Source organism: Choloepus didactylus, chromosome 23, assembly GCF_015220235.1.
Source record: "Choloepus didactylus isolate mChoDid1 chromosome 23, mChoDid1.pri, whole genome shotgun sequence".
In the NCBI taxonomy this organism is placed as follows: Eukaryota; Metazoa; Chordata; class Mammalia; order Pilosa; family Megalonychidae; genus Choloepus; species Choloepus didactylus.
This window is the reverse complement of record NC_051329.1, coordinates 2,363,784-2,386,976: the sequence shown is the minus strand read 5'-3', so window position 1 is coordinate 2,386,976 and position 23,193 is coordinate 2,363,784. Positions and strand designations below refer to the sequence as shown.

Here is a 23,193-nt window from a genome sequence, read left to right as displayed (position 1 = left end):
CGTCTGAGAAAGTAGCTCCAGAGTACAAATCTTACTGTAGCCCGAGCTCTCTGGGCTGCACAGAGGACAGCAGTGTGTCCGCCACTTCTCCCCTGACCCACGCGGGGGCTGACTCCTGGCCCCTGCCCTCTGCCCACGACTTCATTTGTCTCCTAAAGGTGACCCTGCGGTGCCACCTCCAGTAGAAACAGAGAACAGGGAATGTGGATGGATTTGGGGCGGGGAGGGGGAGCTTATTTGTATTTCCTATTTTTTCTATACAAAAAGCCACTTACGACCTCCAAAATCAATCCAGAAAATGGACTGGAGTGTTTTGCGGAGGTATGGAGGGCGGCAACTCTACATCAGGGAGACATGGAGGAGCGCCTGGGTCCCGGTTTAATCACTGGCTGCCGGTGACCTGGTGCCGGCATGGGGCGGCTGTACCTCCACGTCCACGTTGGGCGAGCTCTCCCTCGGGTCGTAGTCATACAGGGCCACCATCCTCCGTGTGGACGCTGGGTGCTGCCGGCCGCCTCTGGTGCCCCTGTCTGCTGGGGTCATGGGGAAGGAGAAGCCACTGTCAGGTCCCTCAGCAGCATTGGGGCCCTGTGCACCGGGAGCTGATGTGGCCAGCCCCCAGAGCCACCTGAAACGTCCACAGCCAGGGATCCTGCTCCATGGCCAGGGGTCCCGTTTTCCCCTCTCCAGGGTGCCCCAACCAGGGAGGTCTGCAGGAAGCAGGGGGTTCTCAGGCACTGACCCTGGTCAGGGCCACTCCAGTGCCCCGAGGATGCCCCACCACCAAGGTTCACAAGGCCCGTCCCCGCTGGGCGAGGTGCTGGGGGTGGGGCGGCCTGGAGGAGGGCAACGGAGGGCTTCTCAGAGGCGGCAAGGGGGCACCTTCTCCCCTTCACAGCTGCCAGGTCCCAGAGGAGCCCACTGGGGAGCACTGAGGGGGTTCGCTGCCAGCACAGGCCATGCTGCTGCTGCAGAGGGTGCCCTTGGCCCTGGCTGGCGAAAGGGGGTGTAGAGGGGGCTGGAAGGGAAGAGCAAGATGGGGGCAGAGAGAGGGGCAGGGGGGAAGAGAGGAGGGGTGGAGAGGTATCAGAGAGGGGTACATGTGTCACAGGTGGGCAGAGGGGAGACAGGGGGTGGGGGGAAGAGAGGTAGCAGTGGGGCAGGGAGATGTTGGGGACAAAGGAGAGATGGTGAGACGGGGGCAGAGAGGGGAGGAGATGGGTGCAGAGTGGGGCACCTCAAAGCCCTGGAGGGCTGCGGTCAGTGGCTGGAGCTGGGCTGTGAGGGACGTTCCCACTGGGAAAAGCTGGCAATCACGGATTTCTTCCCAGCACAGCCAGTTTTTGCCTGTGCTGGATTTGGGGGTTCAATACAGACAAATGAAAACCATTTAAGGCAGAGGTTGCGAAGGAGTCAAGGTCAATCGTGGGGCTGCGAGGTGGTTTCCACGCAGCCCTGAGCCCACAGCCCTGGACACCCCGCCATCTCAGGGGGCCTGCAGACACCGAGCCAAGCAGAGGGGTGTCCCGAGCTTCCCATGGCCTGCCAGCAGCTGGGGCCGCTGAGTGGAGCCATTTGACAGGATCTGAAGTGAGGCTGCTGTGCATCAGCGAGCAGGACACTCGGCAAAATGAACTCTTTCCAGGGACAGGTCTGCGAGTTCTGCAGAACGTGCGGCCATGTAACCACCACAATCAACACGTACACCAGCCCCCACCCCCGACTCCCGATTCTCACTGGCTCCTCTGCGTCCCCCCCAGCCCCAGACAGTCCACTCATCTGTCTGGACGCTCCTGCCTTTTCCAGAAGGTCAGGCAAACGGAATCACAGGGAACGCGACCGTGGGAGGCAGGCTTCTCTCTCTCGTGTGGAAGATGCCCTCGGACTCGCCCGTGCTCTGGCCGCATCAGCCTCGCTCTTTCTCTGCTGCTGAGCCGGGGTCTCTGCGTCGACCGCACCACAGTTTCACTCCCAGCTGAAGGACATGGAGCTGTTTCCAGGTTTGGGCAACTGTTGGTCAAGCCCCTTAAGAACCTTCAGGCACTGTCTTTTTGTGTGTGAAAATAAATGTCTCTGTCACTTGGATTAGCACGTAGGAGTGGGATGCTGGGCTGCGCTGTTTCTGTAGGACACTGCCACGGTGCCCTGCGGAGCAGGTGCCACCTCGCACCCTCGGGCAGTGAGGGAGGGTGCCGTGTGCCACGGCTCGCTGCCCCTCTCGGGAAGTCACGTTTTAGTAACGATGCCGAGCAGCTCTTCATCTACTTGTTTGCACCTGTCTCTTTGGTGAAGGATATTTTGCCCACTTTGGGGGGTGGTTTGTTTTCTGAGCTCTTTGTGTATTCTGAACACAAGTCCTCTTTCAGACGTACGATTTGCAAACTCTTCCTCCCAGTCTGTGGCTTCTCTTTTTATTCTCCTAATTGTGTTTCAAAGAACAGAAGTTTGTGATTCTGATGAAGTCTTATTTTTTTTCTTTCGTGGATCATGTTTTTTTAGTTCACCTCTAAGAAATTTTGTCTAACAAAATTTCTCTGTTTTTTTCTTCTACAAGTTTTATTGTCTTAGTTTGTATATTTAGGACAATGATCCCTTTTGAGTGACTTGTGTATGGTGTGAGTATGGTTTGAGATTCATTTTTGGGGGTTCGTATACCTGTCAGTAGGTACAGCACCAAATGTTGAAAACGCTTTCCTTCCTCCATTGAACTGCCTTTCCGCTTTCGTCAAAAATCAGCTGACTGGGTATGTGGGGCTCTGTTTCTGGATTCTGTTTGGTTCCACTGTGTTGTTTCTATCTGCTCTCCAACAGCACACAGTCTCAACTCGTGCGCCTTTACGGTAAGTCTTACAATCTGGTTGAATCTCCCAATTTTCTTTGTTTTACAAATTCTTTTGGCAATTCCAGTTCCTTTCCCATTCCATATAAGTTTTAGAATCAACTTGTTGATTCCTACAAAAATTCCTGGGCAGATTTTGACTGGGATTGCAGTGAATGTACAGGTAAATTTAGGAAGATTTGACATCTTAACAGTATTGAATCTTTGAATGTCTGAACTGATACATCTCACTGTTTATTTAGGTCTTTGATTTCTTTCATCAGTGTTTTGTAGTTTTTGACATAGATTCTGCACATATTTTTGTTAGATTTAATCCCATGTATTTCATGTTTTTATTATTGTAAATTGTAATACTTTTCAATTTCAATTTCAAATTGTTCATTGTTGCATTCAGAAAACTGATTTCTATATATTGACTTTGTCTCCAGTCACCTTACTAAACTAACTTGTTCAAGGAGTTTTGTAGATTCTTCAGGATTTTCTAAGTAAATTTTTATGCCATTAGTGAATAGAGAAAGTTTTATTTCTTCCTTTCCAATCCGTATACCTTTTATACCTTTCTTTCACCATATTGCAAGGAGAAATCTACCTTTGTAGATGCCCTTGATTACGGTAAAGAGGTTTCCTTTTATTCCTATTTTGTTAAGACTTTTTATCATGGGTGATACCAAGTTTTTTCAAATGCTTTTAAAAAAACTTTTTAACAAATTAACAGAAACCCCATGCAGAGAACACCAACATACACCCCACCCCAAATACCCAAATCCACCAATCTGGACAATTTGCCAAATTTGCCATATCATTCTGCCTGTCCGTCTGTTTGTCCACCCTCCATCCACCCATCTATTCATCAATCCATTTTCTGAACCTTTCAGAGTAGGTTGCATACACCGTGCTCCTTCAACACTTAATATTTCCATGTACATTTCTTAAGAACAAAGATATTCATTTATGTAACCTTACCCTTACATGCAGTTATCAAGATCAAGAAATTTAATGTTGATATAAAGCTTAAATTCTGTATTCCAACTTTTTCATATGTCCCAATAATGTCCCTTTGAGCCTTGTCTCTTCCCTTGCTAGATGCCATCCAGGATCATGTATTGTCTTTAATTTCATTGTCTCTTTAGCTGCTCTTCTTTTAAAAAAAAAAAATTGTGGAAACATATACACGACATAAACTTTCCCGTCTCAAGCACTTCCAAGCCCATTCAGTGGGATTAATCCCATTCACAGCATTTTGGTGCCCTCACCACCTTCCATTACTAAAACTTTCCCATCTCCCCAAACAAACCCTATACCCATTATGCATCAACCCCCCCATTCCCCCTGCCCCCGGCAACCTGTACTCTAATTTCTGTCTCTGTGAGCTTCCATAATCTCTGCTGTTTTCTTTGTGGCTACCATGGGGCTTACATTTACCATCCTAAATCTATAGCAGTCTTCTTTCCTTTGATAACAACTTACCTTCAATAGTGTACACAAACTATGTCCCCATATGCCTCCGTCCCCTCCTCTTTATGTAGTTCTTGTCACAGATTACATGTATACATGTCATGAATCCAGAATCACTGAATTTTCATTACATTTTATGCATGTGCTTTTTAGATCCTGTTCAGAGTAAAAAATTGAAGTTACAAACCAAAAATACAATAGTACTGGCGTTTATATTTACCCACAGAGTTACCCTCGCCAGAGCTCTTTATTTCTTCATGCAGCCACGCCTTTGCTCTATTGTTGATTATCCTTTCCTTTCAAACTGCAGACCTCTCCTTAGCATCTATGGTAGGGCTGATTTGGCGGTGACAAACTCCCGCAGCTTTTGTTTATCTGGGGATGTCTTAATCATTTCCTCGTTTTTGAAAGATAGCTTTGCTGGATATAGAATTCTTGGCTAGCAATTTTTTGCTTTCAGCACTTCAAATATGTCATCCCATTGCTTTCTTGCCTCAATGGTTTTCAATGAGAAACTGGCACATAATCTTATTGGGGCTTCCTTGTACAAGACATGTTGCTTCTCTCTTGCAGTTTGATTATAATATGCTGCAGTGTGGGTCCATATGTTTGGTTTGTTGAGTGTCTTTGATACATATATTCATGTCTTTCATTAAATTTGGGAAGTTTTCAGTCATTATTTACTTGAATATTATCTCAGCCCATTTATCTCTTTCTTCTCCTTCTGAGACTCCCACAATACATATGTTGGTGCACCTGATGGTGTCCCACAGGTTCCTCAGGCTCTGATCACTTTTCTTCTTTGTTTCTTCTTTCTTACCTCAGAGGGAAAGATTTCAATTGTCTTATCTTCAAAATATCTGTTTCTTTCTTCTGCCAATTCCAACCTGCTCTTGAACCCCTCTAGGAAATTTTTAATTTCTGCTACTATGGTATTCAACTCTGTTTCATTCAGTTTCATAATTTCCATCTTTCTATTGATATTTTCTTGGTGTTCATCAATCATTTTCCTGCTTTCTTTTAGTTATTTGCCCATGTTTTCCTTTAGCTCTCTGAGCATATTTAGGACCATTAAAAAATTATTTGGTATATCCCAGGTCTGGTCCTCCTCACTGATGGCTTCTAATGCTTTAATAATCTTCTTTGCCTGGGCTATTTCCTTCTCTTTCTTTATATATGTTGTTGAAACCTGGACATTTTGATATTTTAAGGTGTTATTACTGGAATTTAGACTCGGTAGTATCTGTTCCTTGAAACCTCTTTTAGCCGGTTAGTGTTATGACAGAACTTTCCTTGAATGCCGTTGGTTAGCAACAACATCAACAAAAAAAGAAATTAAAAGAAACCCCCATCCCAGTCTTTGCAGAAGGAATAAAAAAGAAACCTCTTTCCCAGTCTTTGCAGATTGACCTGTGTGAGTGCCTTTCTTCAGAGCTTGTTAAACAATGAGCTTAGAGAATAGCCCCAGGCCAAAGAGTTGGGTCTACCCTGGTCCTGTCTACACATAGGTCTTATCTGGGCATGCATGTGGTCCCAGGAATTCCTCTGTGTACACAGTTTTTTTTTTTTTAAATAAATTCAAAGTTATATGAACAGCTGCAAAAACAATACTAGCCCCATACACAGAATTCCACCATACCCTGACCCCCCTCCCCCGATAGCTCAATCCACCAACTTTAACATGCTGTCACATTGCTATTTCTTTCCCTCCCTATCATCCATCATCTATTGCTCTGTCTTCTGAACATATGAGAGTTAGCTGCACAAATCCTTGAGCATACACTATAATTCATGTATACACTTCCCATGAACAAGAACATTCTTTTATGCAATCCCATTAAGCGCAGCTAAGAAGTACAAGAGATTCAACAATGATACAAAGCTTACATTCTATATTTCCTTTTCCTTATGTCTCAACTGTGTCCCTTTGAGCCACCTGTCCTCTATCCTCCAGCCCCATACAAGTTCATCCTTAGCATTCAATTGTCATCTAGTTAGACTGTCTTTTTTTTTTCCAGTTGTGGAAACATATATACAGCCTAAATCTTCCCATTCCAACCCCTCCCTAGCCTTTCATTAGTGGGATTAATCATGTTTAGAATGTTGTAATGTTCTTTCCCACCATCCATTACTAGAAATTTCCCTTCACCTCAAACAACAACCCTACACTCATTTCTTAACTCCCCATTGCCCCTTCCCCCATTTCTCTTAATCCAAACTCTACTTTTCATCTCTATGGTTATATTCTCTGATAATCTCTTTGTGTTTACTGCGGGGCTTAAAATTAACCTCTTAAATCCATATCAATCTTGTTTTTCTTTGATACCACCTTCACTTCAATAGGACACATAAACTATGTTCCTATACTCCTCCATTCCCCCCACCTTTATATAGTTGTCTAAAATTACATATTTTACATTGAGTTCAAAACCACTGATTTGTCCTTAGAGTTTGTGTATTTTATATCATGTAGGAAGTAACTAGTGGAATTACAGTTCAAAAATGATTGACTTCTGTTTGTATTCCATTGTGGTTGGAGAATGTTCTTTGAGTATATTCAATTTTTTTTTTTTTTTAATTTCTTGAGGCTTGTTTTATGTCCCAGCTTATGGTCCCTTCTGGAGAAAGGTCTGTGATCACTAGAGAAAAGTGAGTGTCCTGGTGATTTTGGATGTCAGGTACTATATATGTCTGTTAAAATTCTCTATATTTCTTTCTCCTTTCCCTGTCTCTCCGCCAGCAGGGCTCCCCTCAGAATCTGAAGTAGGGCAGGTCTTTCATCAACAAAGTCTCTCAGCATTTGTTTGTCTGTGAAAAATGTAAGCTCTCCCTCAAATTTGAAGGAGAGTTTTGCTGGATAAAGTATTCTTGGTTGGAAATTTTTCTGGGGATTTTAAATATGTCATGCCACTGCCTTCTCGCCTCCGTGGTGGCCGCTGAGTAGTCACAACTTAGTCTATGTTGTTTCCCTTGTATGTGGTGAATTGCTTTTCTCTTGCCACTTTCAGAACTTGCTCCTTCTCTTCAGTATTTGAGAGTCTGATCAGAATATGTCTTGGGGGGGGGTGTTATTTGGATTTATTCTATTTGGAGTTCGCTGGGCATTTATGCTTTGTGTATTTATATTGTATATAAGGTTTGGGAAGTTTTCCCCAGCAATTTTTTTGAATACTCCTTCTAGACCTTTACCCTTCTCACACCAATGAGTCTTAAGTTTGGATGTTTTATTTTATCTGTTGTATCCCTGAGATCCGTTTTGATATTTTTGATTTTTTCTCCATTCTTTCTTTTGTTCCATTTTCTGTTCGGTGGACTTCTAGGACACTGAAACGTTGTTCAGCTTCCTCTGGTCTTGTATTATGAATATCCAGAGTCTTTAATTTGGCCAAATTATTATTTCCATAAGATCTTCTATTTTTTTATTTACTCTTGCAATGTCTTCTTTATGCTCTTCTAGGGTCTTCTTTATGTCGCTTTATATCCTGGGCCATGGTCTTCTTGATGTCCTTTAAATCCTTTGCCATGTTTTTGTTCCTTGATTGTAGTTTGATTAATTGTGCCAGGTACGTTGTCTCTTCTGATAACTTGATTCGTGTGTTTGGAGTTGGATTCTCCATATCATCTGGTTTTATCATATGCATTAATATTTTCTGTTGTTTTTGGCCTCTTGGCATTTGCTTTGCTTGATAGGGTTCTTTCAAGTTGTAAAAAAAAATACCTATCTAATTTTTCAGAAACACAGTTTGGTGGTGTACACTTTCTCTAACTAACCAGCAGATGACGTCTGCGAGTCACCTAAACCCCTCAAGTCAGTTCTCAACCTTGTTCCCGCGGTGTGTGGGGAAATGATTCTTGTGGGGTTCAGTCGGAGAACTCAGTTTGGGTGTGTTGCTGGAGCCGTCCGCCCTGAATGTGGGGCGTGTGTATGGGTGGGCAGGGATGGAGGCAGCTTTAATATTCAAATCCTCCAGGTTCCCGGAGATTCAAGGCCGCCTCAAGAGTCTAAGCCTTCATTTCATTTCAGCCCCAGACCCTCTCTCTTGCTGTCCCACAAACCACCGGACTTGGAGTAGTTTCCCTGGGTTCTCCGAGCGGGTCCCCCCATCCGGCCGCAATCCTCCAGGAGCTCAGCTGAGGGAAGGCTGTGCTATGTCACCAGTGCACGCCGTCCCTCAAGGGAAGCCCCAGGCCGCTGTGCCATGCCGGGGTGCTTTCAGCCTGATGCAAAGATGGCCGAATGGGGCATCTCCACACCCCCCTCCTCGCACAGTTCCTCCTTCCCAGCTCCGGGACAACTGGCAGGGCTCTGGGCTGTGGGCACAGCCCCGGCCAGAAGTTTATCCAGCCCTCCGGGGAGCCAGCTGCTAGCCGCGGGGTTTCTTTCTGCTTCCGACTCTCCCCTCCACTCCCCTGGCCCTGAGGGTATCTGCAGTGGGCTATCTTCCAGGCCAGACACCGAGAGGCCGGCCCAGCCCCCTCTTGCTGTGTTCTACTGCGTGGTTCCCACTCCCACAACTGCAGCCGCTCCTGGGTTTTTCCCTTTTTTTTTTTTTAAAGAGCCAGCTGTTCTCCAAATGCTGAACCCTGGCTTCCCCAGCCCGCCGTGCGGCTGTGGGTCTTCCAGCCAGCTTACTCACTCGTTTCAGAATGCCAACTCCCGGTTTCACCAAGTGTACAGCCCCTCTGGAACTAGGAGCCCTCGTCCAGCTGGTGCATTGCTGTAACCGGTATTCTAGGTCACTTTCTGGTTTTTAGCTAGTGTTTTTCATGGAGGCGTTTTTTTCACCCTGTCTCAGCTAGCTGCCATCTTAGTTTCTCTGTACACAGTTTTGAATGCCCCCTCTCCCTAGGAAACAATTTCCTCAGGTCCAGGTGCTACACTGTGTGTCCTGCAGCCAGGAGCCCCTTGCCCCAGGCAGCCACTTGTGGTGTCCCACTGCGTTCTGTAGGACAGCTTTGTGAGGCACCTTCTACTGCAGGGCAAGCTATGGGAAAGTGAGCCTGTGAAGTGTCCTCATTCAGTGCCTCAGGCTGCCAGCAGACTGGCCTAGACCTACACGCTCCCAGCGTGTGCACTAGGATCACTGCTCCCTGTGGAACCAGGCCCAGGGATCCACACTGGGCATGCCGGGTGGCTCCACGCCAAGCTGGCTGGGGTCCGGGAGGGGCCGGCCAGGGCACTGCAAGATCCAACTGCTTTCAGTGGCCTTTTTCTCAAATCACCACTCGCCCTGTTACTGCAGCCCTTTAACTGATTTCTAGAGCTTTGGGAAAGTGCTTCTTTCAGTTCTTGCTGGTTGTTCAAAGCTTCTCTGGGGGACGAAGCCCTGAAACATCTCCTTCCACCATCCTGATCAGGGCAGGGCCCCTCTCAAATACTTTCTCTCTATATGTTGAGAAGTCATACCGTTGATCTCTATCTGTTGATATGGTGAATTACATTGATTTTTGAATGTTGAATCAACCCATTACCAGGAGAAACCCTATTTGGCTCAGCTGTGTGTGTGTGTGTGTGTGTGTGTGTGTGTGTGTGTGTGTGTGTAGCTGGATTTGATTTTCTACTATTTTGATGAGGATTTTTTCAGCTGAGCCCATGAGGGGCATTGGCACATGTTTTTGTGAAGCTTTGGATTCAGCCTAATAATGGCCTTAAAGGATGAGCTGGGAAGCCTTCTTCTTCTTCTATTTTCTCATATTATTTCTTCCTTAAATGTTTAATAGAATTCACCAATGAAGCCTTCTCTGCCTGGAGTTTCCTTTTTTTGAAGGTTTTTACATAAGAATTAAATTTATTTAATACATTTATTTAGGACTATACATGTTATTTATTTCTCCTTTGACAGTTGTGGTTTTTTAAGGAATTCTTGCATTTCATCTAAGTTGTCAAATTTATGGGCATAAACTTCTTTGTAATAGTCCCTCATTAACCCTTTAAGCTCTGTAGAGTCTGTAGTAATGGCCTCTCTTTCATTCCTGATATTGGTGATTTGAGTTTCTTTTTTTCTTAGATTAGAGAATTACCAATTTTATCACTCTTTTCAAAGAACCAGTTTTGGGTTTCTTTTTTTTTTTTTCTCTATTATTTTTCTGGTTTCAGCTTCATTGATTTCTGCTCTTTATTATTTCCTTCCTTTTTTAGTTTTGCATTTAATCTGTTCTTTTTCTGGTATGTAAGGTAGAAGATCATTAGTTTGAGAACTTTCTTCTTTTCTAATATAAGGGTTTAATGCTATAAATTTTTCTCTGTGCATTGCTTTAACTGGGTTTCCCAAATGTTGATGTTACATTTTTATTTTCATTCAATTCAAATATTTTCTAATTTTCTGTGTGATTTTCTTGTTGAGACATGCATTATCTAAAAGTGGGTTATTTAATTTCCAAATATTCGGGAGGATTTGCCAGAAATCTTTATGTTATTGATTTCTTGTTACGTTCCTTTTTAGTCAGAAAAAATACTTCATATGATTTTAATTCTTTAAAATTTGTGAGATTTGTTTTATGGTCCCAGAATATGGTCCATTTTGATGACTGTTCCATGTAAACTTGTAATGAATGTATATTCTGCCTTTATTTTGGTTTAGTGTTTTATGAATTTCAATTTGGTCAAGTTGGCTGATAATGCTCTTTTAGTGTTGATCTTCTGTATCTGTACTGATCTTCTGTCTACTTGTTTGAGTATTGAGAGAAAAATGTCAAAATCAAAATATCCAGCTATAATGGTAGGATTTGCCCATCTCTCCTCTCACATCTTTGCTTCTTGTATTTCAAAGCTCTGTTAATCAGTGCACAAACATGTAGAATCATTACGTCTTCTTAATGAATCGGCCTCTTTAGCAATCAGTAATACCCCTCTTCATCCCTGGAAATATTTCTTGTTCTGAAGCCTACTTTGTCTGATATTTAATATAACAGCTCCAATTTTTTAAAATAACATTTGCAATGGTATTTTTTATATACTTTTACTTTCCAACTGTCTATTCCTTTTATTTATGGTGGGTATATTGTAGACAGCATATAGTGGGGTATTGCTTTTTTATCCATTATGATGATCTCAGGCTTTAATCCATTTACATCTAATGTAATTATTTAAATGGTTGGATTAAAAGCTACCATTAGATATAGCATGTGCTTTTTCTGTTTTTTGTACCGTTCTCCCTCTTTTCTGCCTGCTTTTAAATTTAGCAATTTTTAAAATTCTTTGTTTTCTCCACTATGAGGTTATTTAAACTTTCATTCATTGTTTAGTGGTTGCCCTAGAGTTTACCATATACAATTTAAAATAATCACATCTACCTTCAAATAATATTATACCACTTTGCATGTAGAATAAGGATCACTACTATATACTCCCAATTCCTCCTTCCCATCAGTTTGCTATTATTTTCATACATTTTTCTTTTATATATTCTATAACCCCACAATACATTACTATTTTAGGCAGTCTGTTATCCTTTAGTGCAATTAAAAGTAAGTAAAAATGTCTTTCACATTTATCACACATATACTATTTACATGCCAAATTTGTTCCTGGAAGGAGAGTAAATGTATAATAATACAGGCTGCCATGGAGAAATTTCTATTTGAAGCAATATGGAAAGTTATGATCCAGGTGACTGCTAGAATGCACAATGGGGGGCAGGCAGTGAAGGGAAGAAACACATCTTTAAAGAGATTGTTCAAATGTTCCATTATGTCATATTACATTACATTACATTACATCACTTATTGGAGTAAATGGCATAAGGAGACCGAAGAGACAGGAGGATGTATGGATGAAAACTACTGGGGTGGGGGGAGCTAATTAGATGGCTTCAGACCCTCACCCCCTGTCCCCCCATCTTGGACCTGCCTGCCAACGGAGTCCAGTGCTTTCCTCAACACATTTATTAGTGCTCAAGGGGCAAGTAGATGTCCATGCACAGTCCCCTCAACTGGCCACGTTTAGAAAAACAGAACAGAATATAAAGACACTGACCGCAGCTGACAACGTAAATCAAGCTGCCATTTTTTAGCAGACCTGCGACTTTGTGAGGTCGGCCTTGACTTCAGGAGGGGACAACAGAGCAGGAGAAGGGGAGACGGCGTGAGGGGCTTGGGGCCATCAGGCTCAGAGATTTCACGTGGGCAACAGAGTCGTACTGACGTTGACTTTTAGAGATGGACTTTAACTTAAGACAATGAATTTATTTATCTCAAAACAGACTTAAATGGTTTATTTCATTTTGTGATTATTGTTAAAATTACACATGTTCTCTGAACCTTGAATTTTGTGTATGAGATCTGATTTAAACTTTAATCTGTTTTAATCTATTAAAACCTGAAATATGAATGACATAAAACTAGCCCTTTTCCCCACAGTTTGTTAGAAAAAGTAGAGGCCTTTTTAATGAGATTTTCCATGGGAAAAAAATTAAATAATGATCATCAATGTAATTTTGCTTAAAACTCACTGCAAATAGTTCTGCTGTTTGCTCACTTATGTGTGCAGACTGGTTCAAGATAAATGAAGCGGCTTAGCAGCTACCCGAATTAAAAGGTGAAGACAAAATTCCCCTGAAGAAGGAAAGGTGTAGCACCACCCACCCTCCTTTTAAACTTGTTATAGGCAGGATAAGGTTCAAACTACATTATCAAAAAGGTAATCACTTGCTTCCCAAGTAGGAAGATTTTTAGCACACGAGGCTGCACTTTCCCTCCCGCCAGGTAATCTTTGTTTTCCTAAATATCCAGGTGTGGGTGCCCATAAAGTGAGCTGGGCTGTGCTGGTTGGTGGTTTTGACGGTTACTTTCCAGAGGCCGGTGGCACAGAATTGGCTCTGCATGGTGTGGCCGCCCGCTCTGCGCTGGGTGGTCCCATCCCCGGGCCCCGTCTTGGGGCTGGGCAGGGTCTCTGCTTACCTATTTTCTCCACAGGCGTGTTCAGTGGGAGAAATCCCTGTCTCAGAAGCTGCTCCATCATCTCCTCGTCGTCGGCCTGGATCTCAGAGACCATGTTACAGGGGATGAGGCCCAGCCTGGCGCAGGTTTCCCCGCGGTAGAAGCCGTCAGCGTCTTTGTCCCCGTAAACCTAGAATGACAGGAGGAGAGCAATGCAGCGTGGCTGCCCCTGCCCGCCTACGCCTCCTGCACCAGAGTCCATACATGGCCAAGTCCAGTGTTTGTGGTGGTCTTTCCACAGCAGAGGGAGCTAGAAGAATCTGGGGTGGGGGCAGGCAGTGGAGGCTCCCCTTAGAGCTGCTGAAGGACGTCTCTGGAGGCCCAGAAGCCACCCAGGGGCCTTGGCCCTGCGCCCAGTGTCACGGCAGCGGCAGTGCTGGCTGAGCGGCCCCCGTGGTCAGCCCGGGCAGCAGCCCAGCGAGGCCCCCCAGGCCTGACCCCGGCCGCCGTCTCCTACCTTGATGATCTGCCCTTCCTTGAAGGGGAGCTCCTCTTCTGCAGCATCGGGATTCGGGGACATGGTGAGTGGGTCGTAGTCAAAGAGAGCCACGAAGATCCGGGCCGGGAGCTCCTCGGCACCGGGGTCTGTCTCCGACTCCTCGTCGGGGTCTGGGGAGAGGCGGTCCCGGGCTCCGCCGTCTGGGAAGGACGGGGCGCTGGGTTAGCCTCCCAGGTGGGTGGCGGGGCCCTTTCATTTTCGTCCCTTTAAATATCTGGCTTAATATGTGGTGGGCATGGAAAGCAGGTGTGGGCAGAGCCGGGCTTGAGAGGGAAACAGCCATCCCAGAGCTGCAGCGCGTCTCTGTGTCCAGCAGCGGCCTCCCAGGACCCCACCGGAGGGGCAGGTCTGGGGGGGGCAGGGGAGGGGGGCAGGAGGGGGAGAGTGCGGGACAGGGAAGGAGGATGGGATGAGGGAGGGGGGAAATGGAGGTGATTTTTACAGCCAGTTATTACGTAGTAACCGGCTGTAAACTGTGGGACTTTATTTTTTTGGGGGGCCTTTTCATGTGACAGGCCAATAGCTCAATAAATGCAATGCCCAACAGTTAGGAAGAAAGGAGACCCATCCAGGTTCAGACACCTTCCTTATGCTAATTATATTATTTGCAATTTATTAGTTGTGGAGCTATATAATTTCTGCCTTTTTAAATAATGAAGGGCATATTAATTTTAGTTTCGGAAACCCAGAGGATATTTAAAGGACATTATTTTTATTTAATTGTGGGGACAATAATTAAAATGTCATTAGAAAATATATGATCTGCAGGCTTAATGCCTCTGAAAACTGATGTTTTTGGAAGCTGCAATTTTCTAAAATATTAATTACAGATATTTTAACAAGAAAAATATTGCTAACTAAATGAGAACTAGAGGAAGTCACTCCGTTGGTTTAAATGTCACTGGCCAGAGGTTTCCCAGGATCATGCCCCCGAATCACTGCTGCCTGGGTCGGGGGTGGACCCATTTCACTTTTGCTTTCTTTTGATAACAGGTGCTTATATATGTGTATGTATTGTATATGGTATGTAGGTATAAAGTATTTAATTTTAATTATGCCTTATGTGGTTTCTTGGGTTGTTTGCAAATATAACTGTGATAAAAAGTCAGACATGATTAAAGCAAATCTATCATAGATTTGTTTTTTTAATGCTTTTTTTAATTACATTATTAAAGGCTTTTTCTTTGTTAGGGTGTTAATGCAAATTACTCTCTTTCCTACTAATTTACCAAGTGTCTCACTCAAGTTAAGACATGTATGCAGACTTGGGAATTTTTACGGAAATTCCAACCAAAGGGTTGTCTGAGGCCCTCTGATAATGGGTGCATGGATGTCCTCTCCTGGACTTTCATGAAGAGTTGGTGATTTGAAGCGCTATGACTTGATCTTTTATTAACTTTCCCTCTCAGAGGTGGGGCCCACAACAGCTCTTCACGCCCAGCCTTGGTGCCCATGTTAATCACTTGGTTATGTGAGTAGCACCAGTTAATTTAATGAGCACTGCTTTTAGTCTTTATCCATTAAAGTTAAAATCAAATAAAGACTTAAAAACCAATTCCAATGGTATTGGAAGAAAAGGATCTTGAACAGGCAGACTGGCCTTTTCCCCACCTCATTTTTCAAAGATGGAAGTCTCCCCCGAGGGTCATCTAATGTAAACACCAGGAGCACCTGTTCAGGCTCTCAGGCTATGAAACAGGGAGTGACACACAGAGTGAGTGAAGACTGGGGAGCTGGGGCAAGAGGTTTAGAAAATGCGAAAGTAATTTAGAGCCAACTTATAGATAAGATAACCCTGCTGGTTGATCTGTAATACATGACACCAATGCTCACCAAGTCTCACTGTGTATATTTTGTTATTTTTCAGTTTCCAGAAAATACTGTTTTGAAAGGACTGTTAACATTTCACATAATATTTACTGATAAAAATAGAAACATTCCAAAAACTAAAAGATGGAAAGGGAAACTTTTTGTGTTGTATTAGGAAGAGAAGGGTTTGGAAGAAGAAAGACAATTTTGGATGATAAGTTTTGTTTTATGAAGTCTTCCTTCATTTTGAGTTGATCTGAAAGAAAACCTCGACTACCTGAACGTGATTAGAACCGTGTTACTCGGTGTCTAGACTATCTGAGAGAGCCCTGAACTGTGGAATGAGATGCTGGGCTCTCGTCTGTTTCAGCCGTCCTGCTCCACCTGTTTTATGTGAGTGTGAGCACAGTGTGTGTGTGTTCATAAAAGGCCAGCTCGCTTGTACTGACCTCTAGGGTCCATTATCTTGTGCATAATACTTTTTGGAATTGCTTCTGTCATGATGAATTCCAGCAATGGACCTACTCCCACCTCACCCACAGCCGCACATCCCATCCTGGTGGGCTGGCCAGAGAGACGAAATCCACAGCTTTCAGCACGGCCGGCCGAATTCCAAGGAGTCATCAAGAGGACGGACGTGGAAAGGCGGACGATGACCATGGCCGGAAGGCAGCCATGGCGAGCCAGGGGAGGCTCCTGCCCCATGGGGTTCTCGTGGCTTTTGCCCGCTGCCCACATGCTTTGTGCTTACAGATAATGCTCCATTATTCAGGGCTGATCTAGCCATTCGGAACCGTCACTGTCCCTGTGTCAGTGTCTTCCTACTGTTTCTTACGCTTGTGACACCACGAGCATCTCGTGAGACTACGAGCTCGGGGCAGAGAGACGGGCACTGACAGCCCTTCAAGGCTCGCATTGTGGAGACTCCCCAGGAAAAGAGAAAAAAAAAAAACAGTGGGAAGAAGGCTGATATTAATATGCCAATATGCTAATCGGGACAGAACAAAAAATGGGGCTGGGAGAGCTGGATATCCACATACAAAGAATGAAAGAGGGCCCCTGCCTCACACCCTACACAAAAATTAACTCAATGGATCAAAGACCTCAGTATAAGAAATAGCACCATAAAACTCCTGGAAGACAATGCAGGGAAACATCTTCAGGACCTAGTGTTAGGAGGCCGCTTCTTAGACCTGACACCCAAAGTACAAACAACAAAAGAAAAGATAGATAAATGGGAATTCCTCAAAATCAAAAGCTTCTATACATCAAAGGAATTTGTCAAAACGGTGAAGAGGCAGCCAACGCAATGGGAGAAAGTACTTGGAAACAATGTATCTGATAAGAGACTGATATCTTGCATTTATAAAGAAATCCTACAACTCAGTGACAACAGTACAAACAGCCAAATTATGAAATGGGCAAAAGATATGAAAAGACATTTCTCCAAAGAGGAAATACAGATGGCTAAAAATCACATGAAAAAATGTTCATCTTCACTAGCTATTAGGGAGATGCAAATTAAGACCACAATGAGATATCCTCTCACACCAATTAGAATGGCTGCCATTAAACAAACAGGAAACTACAAATGCTGGAGAGGATGTGGAGAAATTGGAACTTTTGTTCACTGTTGGTGGGACTGTATAATGGTTCAGCCACTGTGGAAGACAGTTTGGCAGTTTCTCAGAAAACTAGATATCGAGTTATCCTATGATCTGGCAATTGCACTTCTCGGTATATATCCAGGAGATCTGAAAGCAGTGACATGAACAAGCATTTGTACACTGATGTCCATAGCAGTGTTGTACATAGTTGCCAAGAGATGGAAACAATACAAGTGTCCTTCAACAGAGAAGTGGATAAATAAATTGTGGTAAATACATACGATGGAATACTATGCAGCAGTAAGAAGGAACGATCTCGTGAAACACATGGCAACATGGATGAACCTTGAAGATACAATGCTGAGTGAAATAACTCAGAAGCAAAAGGAGAGATATTGTATGTTAGCACTACTATGAACTCCCTGAACAGTGTAAAATCAGTATCTTAAAATGTAAGTATATTGGGGACGTAGAGATAGACAGTAGCTAGTGTGGCTAGTGAGGGGAATGACAATCTAATATGTTCAGATATGTTAATGAGGGTGAATTTAAAGGTATGGGAATGGATGGGGTGATGATTGTTAATGGGATTATAAGTATCAGAGCCATATTGAAGTGAATAGGATTGAAAGGGGTTGTTTAAAGGCCTGTTTCCCACAGAGCAGCACCACAAATACAGATAGATGCTTGCATGATATACTTCTAAGGTAAGACATTAGTACAGAGAGCTGACAACAGAATGGCATATGGGAAAAATCCACCTATTGCTTACTAGAGACTATAATTAATAGGAATACCGTACTAGTATTACACAAATACTAGGGACAAATAATTGGGGGGCTGACAACAGCTGCAAGATGTTTTGGTTCATGAGAAGTGTTTAAAATGGAAAGTGATGAGGATTGTACAATTGAATGATGATAATGTGAGGTATGGATGGATTATCGTGGATATAACACATGCTATATGAACTTAGGAACCCCCTGCTTTATAAGTCAAGCCCTCGATATTGAGGCTTGCTCGGGTGAAACTTATGGTTGTAAAGGGGAGGCTAAGCTCACCTGTAATTATGCCTAGGAGTCACCTCCAGAGAACGTTGCTCAAATGTGGACTTTCTCTCTCTGAGCCTAACTCTGCAAATAAATTCATCACCCTCCCCCCGACGTGGGACAGGACCCCCCAAGATGAATGAGCCTTCCTGGCGATGTGGGACATGGATTCTGGAAATGAGCCTGACCCCTGGCATCGATAGATTGAGAATGCCTTTTTGACCAAAAGGGGGAAAAGAAAGGCAACGAAATAAGGTTTCAGTGGCTGAGAGAATTCAAATAGGGTCAAGAGACTGTCCTGGAGGTTACTCCCATGAAAGTTTCACCCAGATATGCCAGATATGCCAGATGACCACAGTACGATAAGCCCAAGTCAACAGTAGTCCCCCAAACCCTAAAGAATACCCAGATCCCTATCTAGGACTCTATAAAAGTTTCACTCACTAAATTGATTCTTCAGAAACTTAAATCCTCCAGAGAACTCCTTTGCCAGCCAAGTCCCAAAACCCAGAGGCAATAACGTCTTCAAGAACATCAACTAGATGTGTCCCCTTTGCTTATACAGCTCACACCCCTTTTCAACATGAACAAGTTAGGGTGGTCACTGCCTAGACAGGAAAGTGATTAAACTAGATGAAGGGGCGGTAACAGACAAGATGGAATTTAACAAAGGATTATGAATACTGAATCTTTGTATAATTTTCTATTTCTTAGTTGCTAGGGTACTAGAATAGCTGGAAGGAAAGAATTTAAATGGTGGAAATGTAACCCATAGCAACAACTAGAACAAATGCCTTTGAAAGTTTTTCTACAGGTACTTGTTAAATGGTAATTTGAAAGCTATAGCTTTTTGTATATATGTGAGATTTCACAATAAAGAAATAACTGAAACTATGGTACTATAACTTACAATAACTTTAGAAATTTCCTATATATCTACTTGTTAAAGCATACTTTGAAAGATATTACCTTTTTTATATATGTTAGATTTCATAACAAGGAAATAACTGAAACTGTTGAATTATAACTATAATATTCTTTGAAATTTGCTAACTACTTGTTAAATTGCACTTGGAAAGTTATCACTTTCATGTATATATGTTATATTTTACAACAAAAAATATGATAAAAAAATTAAAATTAACAAAAAAAAGCCAATGTGCTATTTTGAAGGTACTTGTGAATAGCTTTTATATATTTTTGTGCTTTCCCTGCCTTTTTGCCATGAATAATTGTGAGTTTTCTGCATGTACTTGAAACCATGATTGCTAAGATTATTTTCTGTGTAGATGGGGGACCAAGCAGCCCCCCTGCTGTGTGGTCAGAAGAGACAGAAAAGCGTCCCCCAGCAAGCAGGCCACTGACCGATGGGTGGGGCCAGCCCCGGCCAGGGCCTCTGGGAGCCAGCACTGCCCTGAGGAAACTTCCGGCCCATGTGCTCCGGCCTGCCGGCCCGTCCTGCAGACGCCGGGTTCCCTAAAATCTAAAGACAAGACAACGACAACGACATCATCAGTCGGCCAGCCACGGAGCTCAAGAACATCAGCAAAATCCAGTCAAGTCAGAAGCAGAAGCTCTAAAGGCAACTAAACTTAGCTTTTAACTGAAAGGTTAGCTGAAGGACCTGGGAAAGAAAAAGCTGGTCCCCCCAGGTACCCCACTTCCTACATCAGAGCTACTTTTTGACCCATGAGTTGAGGGGAGCAAAAAAGAACGCCCTTGGGGAACGTTTTGTCACGGCCACTGCCGCAGCCAAACCTTCAAGCCACTGTGGCGGTGGCCTTGGTACAGTGCCCGGCCCCAGCGCACCTTTGGCCCCAGTGCACTTACCCAGGCCCGGCGCAGCCCCCGGCTCCTGTGCCGCACAACTGGGGGTGGGGGAGGCGGGGAGCTGCTGCCCAGTGTCCACTCAGAGAGGTGGAGGTTTCTGCCCCGTTGTCCACCTTAACAGTCACACCGATGCCCTGGCCCAGTTTGAAGACACCAGCAACGTTTTAGGGCCACCTTGAAGGGTTCCCCTTTCTGGGTACGTGCGCCTCTAATTTACTCTAAGGGTAGGCTCAGGTAAAGGGGATCAAAACAGAATGTTCAGCAGATGGGTGACTGGTCCAAGCGAGGGGCCTTCTCGCGGACATGGGGTCGAGCGGTGGGAACGGGGTTCCAGGAACCGAGCGCTCAGCCCTGGCTCCCTCGTGGGGCCGCACAGGGACGCAGCTCAGCCCCGAGGGCCTGGCACCACGTTGCCGTGTGCCCTGGGCTCGCTGGAAGGTGGAGCGCGGTGGAGCGCAATGGAGCGAATGTGGAAGGAGGGCCGGGAGGAGACGAATGGAGCCCTGAATGAAGCCCTCTCTCCAGGCCAACCAGGAGTCCGGACAGCAGGGCAGGGGGCTGCACCCAGAGCGACATCCAAAGGCTGATGATGGGAGATTCGTTTGGAAAATCATGGAGCAGAAAGGAAATGGGGGAAAAAAAACTTTGGAAACAATATGCAAAAATGGATTTCTTCAATTGTCCTGTTTTTTTTTTAAGGTAAGGATGGAAGCCAAAGACAAATAAACAAAAAAATAACAACAACTAAACTTCAACAGTCCTGTTCATTAAATAAAACTTCTAGGAATCATTTTGAAAAAGCAAAAAGTGTTGCCAAACTTTCGGATAATCGTAGTTCAGCTAACCCTTAATTAAAATTTAGATTCAGTTGTCCTTTAATTAAAGCAGCAAAATCATCAGTTCTGTGGGGAAAAAATCATTGTTGGAAAGCAAAGTAAGGAGATCTCCAGCATGGTTAAAAGATTGGGAAGCAAAGGGACTTATAAATCAAAAACGCATGGAAAACTAAAGAGCCAGCAGGGCGAGTCCCCGGGGATGGGCCCCAAATGAAAAAGAAGAGAGGGGAAAAGAAAAGGGAATGAAAGAATGAGAACAGATTGGTTTGGCAAGCGGATGTGAGAAGGAAGTTTACTTCACACACCAAAGGGCTTTCTGCCACTCGGGGAGATGGTTCTGCGTGGCGGACAGTTACCCTACTGTCGGGCATTTTTATGCTTTTCCTCCAGACACCCCGAAAATCTTCGTGACCCGTGGGCTCATCCCAGCCATACTTCCCAGGGCTGGGCTGCTCCTGGCAGGGCTGGGCTTCATCACTCCTGACATTGTCACTGGGGGCCACTTGGTCCCCAAAATCTTCCTCGATGCTGCTCTGTCGGGTCAGGGTTCGCCGCCGGGCGAGCAGGGGTCTCAGGTTCCTGCTGCAGGGACACTGAGTAGGGCCGGGGCTGCGTTTGGAGGCTGTGGTTCTGAAACTGAATCGCAGCTCGTCTTCCTCACTCCCGCAGTCGAGGCCACTGTCTGGGCTTCTGGTGGCCGAGCGGCTGAACCTAGCACCTCTGTCTTCGAGGACGAAGTCGTCCACGGGGAGGGTGATCCCCGGGCCCCTGTGTCTGGTGGGGGGCCAGGAGCCCTGTGGGGCCTCGTCCCCCTGGCAGGGCCAGCCGGGCCGGGGGTCTTTGGCCAGCACAGCCCTGGCCCTGGAGTAGTGCCCTATGCTCTGCTTGTGCAAGAGCTCGCACGGCTCCCCGTCCTCTTCCGCTACTTCAGGAATACTGAAAAGTTTCTTACTGTGGTGGGTCTGTTGGGGAAACTCGAGCTGTTCCAAGAAAGCTCCTTCAGTGGTCTTATTCTTAGAGCACTCCTTACAGGGGTGGCATGTTACAAAACGGTGCAGAAACCCAGTGTGGGGTCGGACAGAATGTGGGCCAAAGGGAAGGAAAGAAAACAGACAGAATTAGTCTCAAGGCCTTGAGGGTGGACACAGGCGGGTGAAACGGACGGTGCCGGGATGAGGTGTGTCAGGGCACACACAGGGGTGGTCAGGGGCTCTGCTGGGGACCCAGCCGTGTGCTTAAACCAAGAAGGCACGAGGCAGCGCAGGCCTGGGGGCTGGGCCAGGGGCCTGGGCTCGGGGTCTCAAGGCTGGGAGGACTCACCTGGACCCCAAAAGTCAAGAGTGCCAGGGGGTCTCTGGGACCTGGCAAGATAGGGGTGCAGCTGCCTGGAGGCTGAAGGGACTGGAGATGACTCCCAGGGCAGAGGCCCCGACCCCAGAACCCCCCCACATGTGGCTCTCTTGATTTTCTTACTGGAAATGCTGCCTGCCTTTTAGTTTTGACTTTTACTCACACCGCTTGTCTCCCTGGCTGAAACATAAGCCCCGTGAGGATGGCAGCCTGGCCACTAGCACCGTATCGCAAGCCCCAGGAGAGTGCCTGGCACGCAGCAGAGGCTCAGCCAGTGTCCAGGAGGGACTGCTTGTCTGCGAGTCCCTCCTCCAGCCCTTGGGCTGTGGGGTCCCGAAGAGGAGACCCAGGTCTCCACTGTTCCATCTACCAGGAATAGCCCTCCACACCCTCCACTGTCTGAAAACTGCCTTGTCCCAAGCCACCCCCCGCCCCCGGCTCTCCCTCTTGCATTGGAAGATGAGGGCGGGCTGTGGCGCACCCCGTGGGGGCACTGGGGCACAGTGAGCGAGGCAAGGAGGCAGCTGTGCACACTCAGGCAGAGGGCACCCCATCTGCCCCTCGCCCACGTGCTAATAGGACGGCCAGGCTGCACGTCCAGGGAGCACTGCCCCGTCTCGGGGTGGAGGACAACAGCCAGAAAGAATGACCCAGGGAGTAGGGGCTGGTGACCCCAGGCTGCTGCAGGGCCCGGCGGGCAGCACACATGGCGAACGGGCCGGGGGGCACGTGCCTGTGCCAAGCAGGAAGCCGCCCTGCCCCGCTCATCGCCAGGTGGGCATGACAGCCAGCATCGCCAGAGCCTGTGATTTCCGGAGAAGCCGGAAATCCAGATCAACATGTAAAGGCTCCCGATTTTAAAGTGCTGAAGACTGATTTTTGATAAAAAATAGAACAATACCCTGTGGTCAAAGCAGCGGGAGCCTGCCAGGGGTCCACGGGCACCTCCCGCCAGTGTATGGGCTCGGGGGCTGCTGCCGCT

At 45.6% G+C, this 23,193-nt stretch overlaps 1 protein-coding gene across 6 annotated transcripts in view; it reads right to left on the bottom strand.

Moving 5' to 3' along the window:
- Nucleotides 1-23,193, bottom strand: part of RIMBP2 (RIMS binding protein 2) — a 220,841-nt gene that overhangs the window by 30,382 nt on the left and 167,266 nt on the right. For 4 of the 6 annotated variants that reach the window (XM_037817067.1, XM_037817069.1, XM_037817068.1 and 1 more), the window contains exons 16-19: nucleotides 19,561-19,678; nucleotides 13,689-13,870; nucleotides 13,193-13,361; nucleotides 427-530 (exon numbers count right to left, since the gene is read on the bottom strand). In XM_037817067.1, the coding sequence (XP_037672995.1) occupies nucleotides 427-530; nucleotides 13,193-13,361; nucleotides 13,689-13,870; nucleotides 19,561-19,678 (573 nt within the window). Of the gene's footprint in view, nucleotides 1-426; nucleotides 534-13,192; nucleotides 13,362-13,688; nucleotides 13,871-19,560; nucleotides 19,679-21,166; nucleotides 21,887-23,193 lie in introns of all 6 variants that reach the window. The other 2 variants (XM_037817065.1, XM_037817066.1) reach the window with 2 other exon arrangements.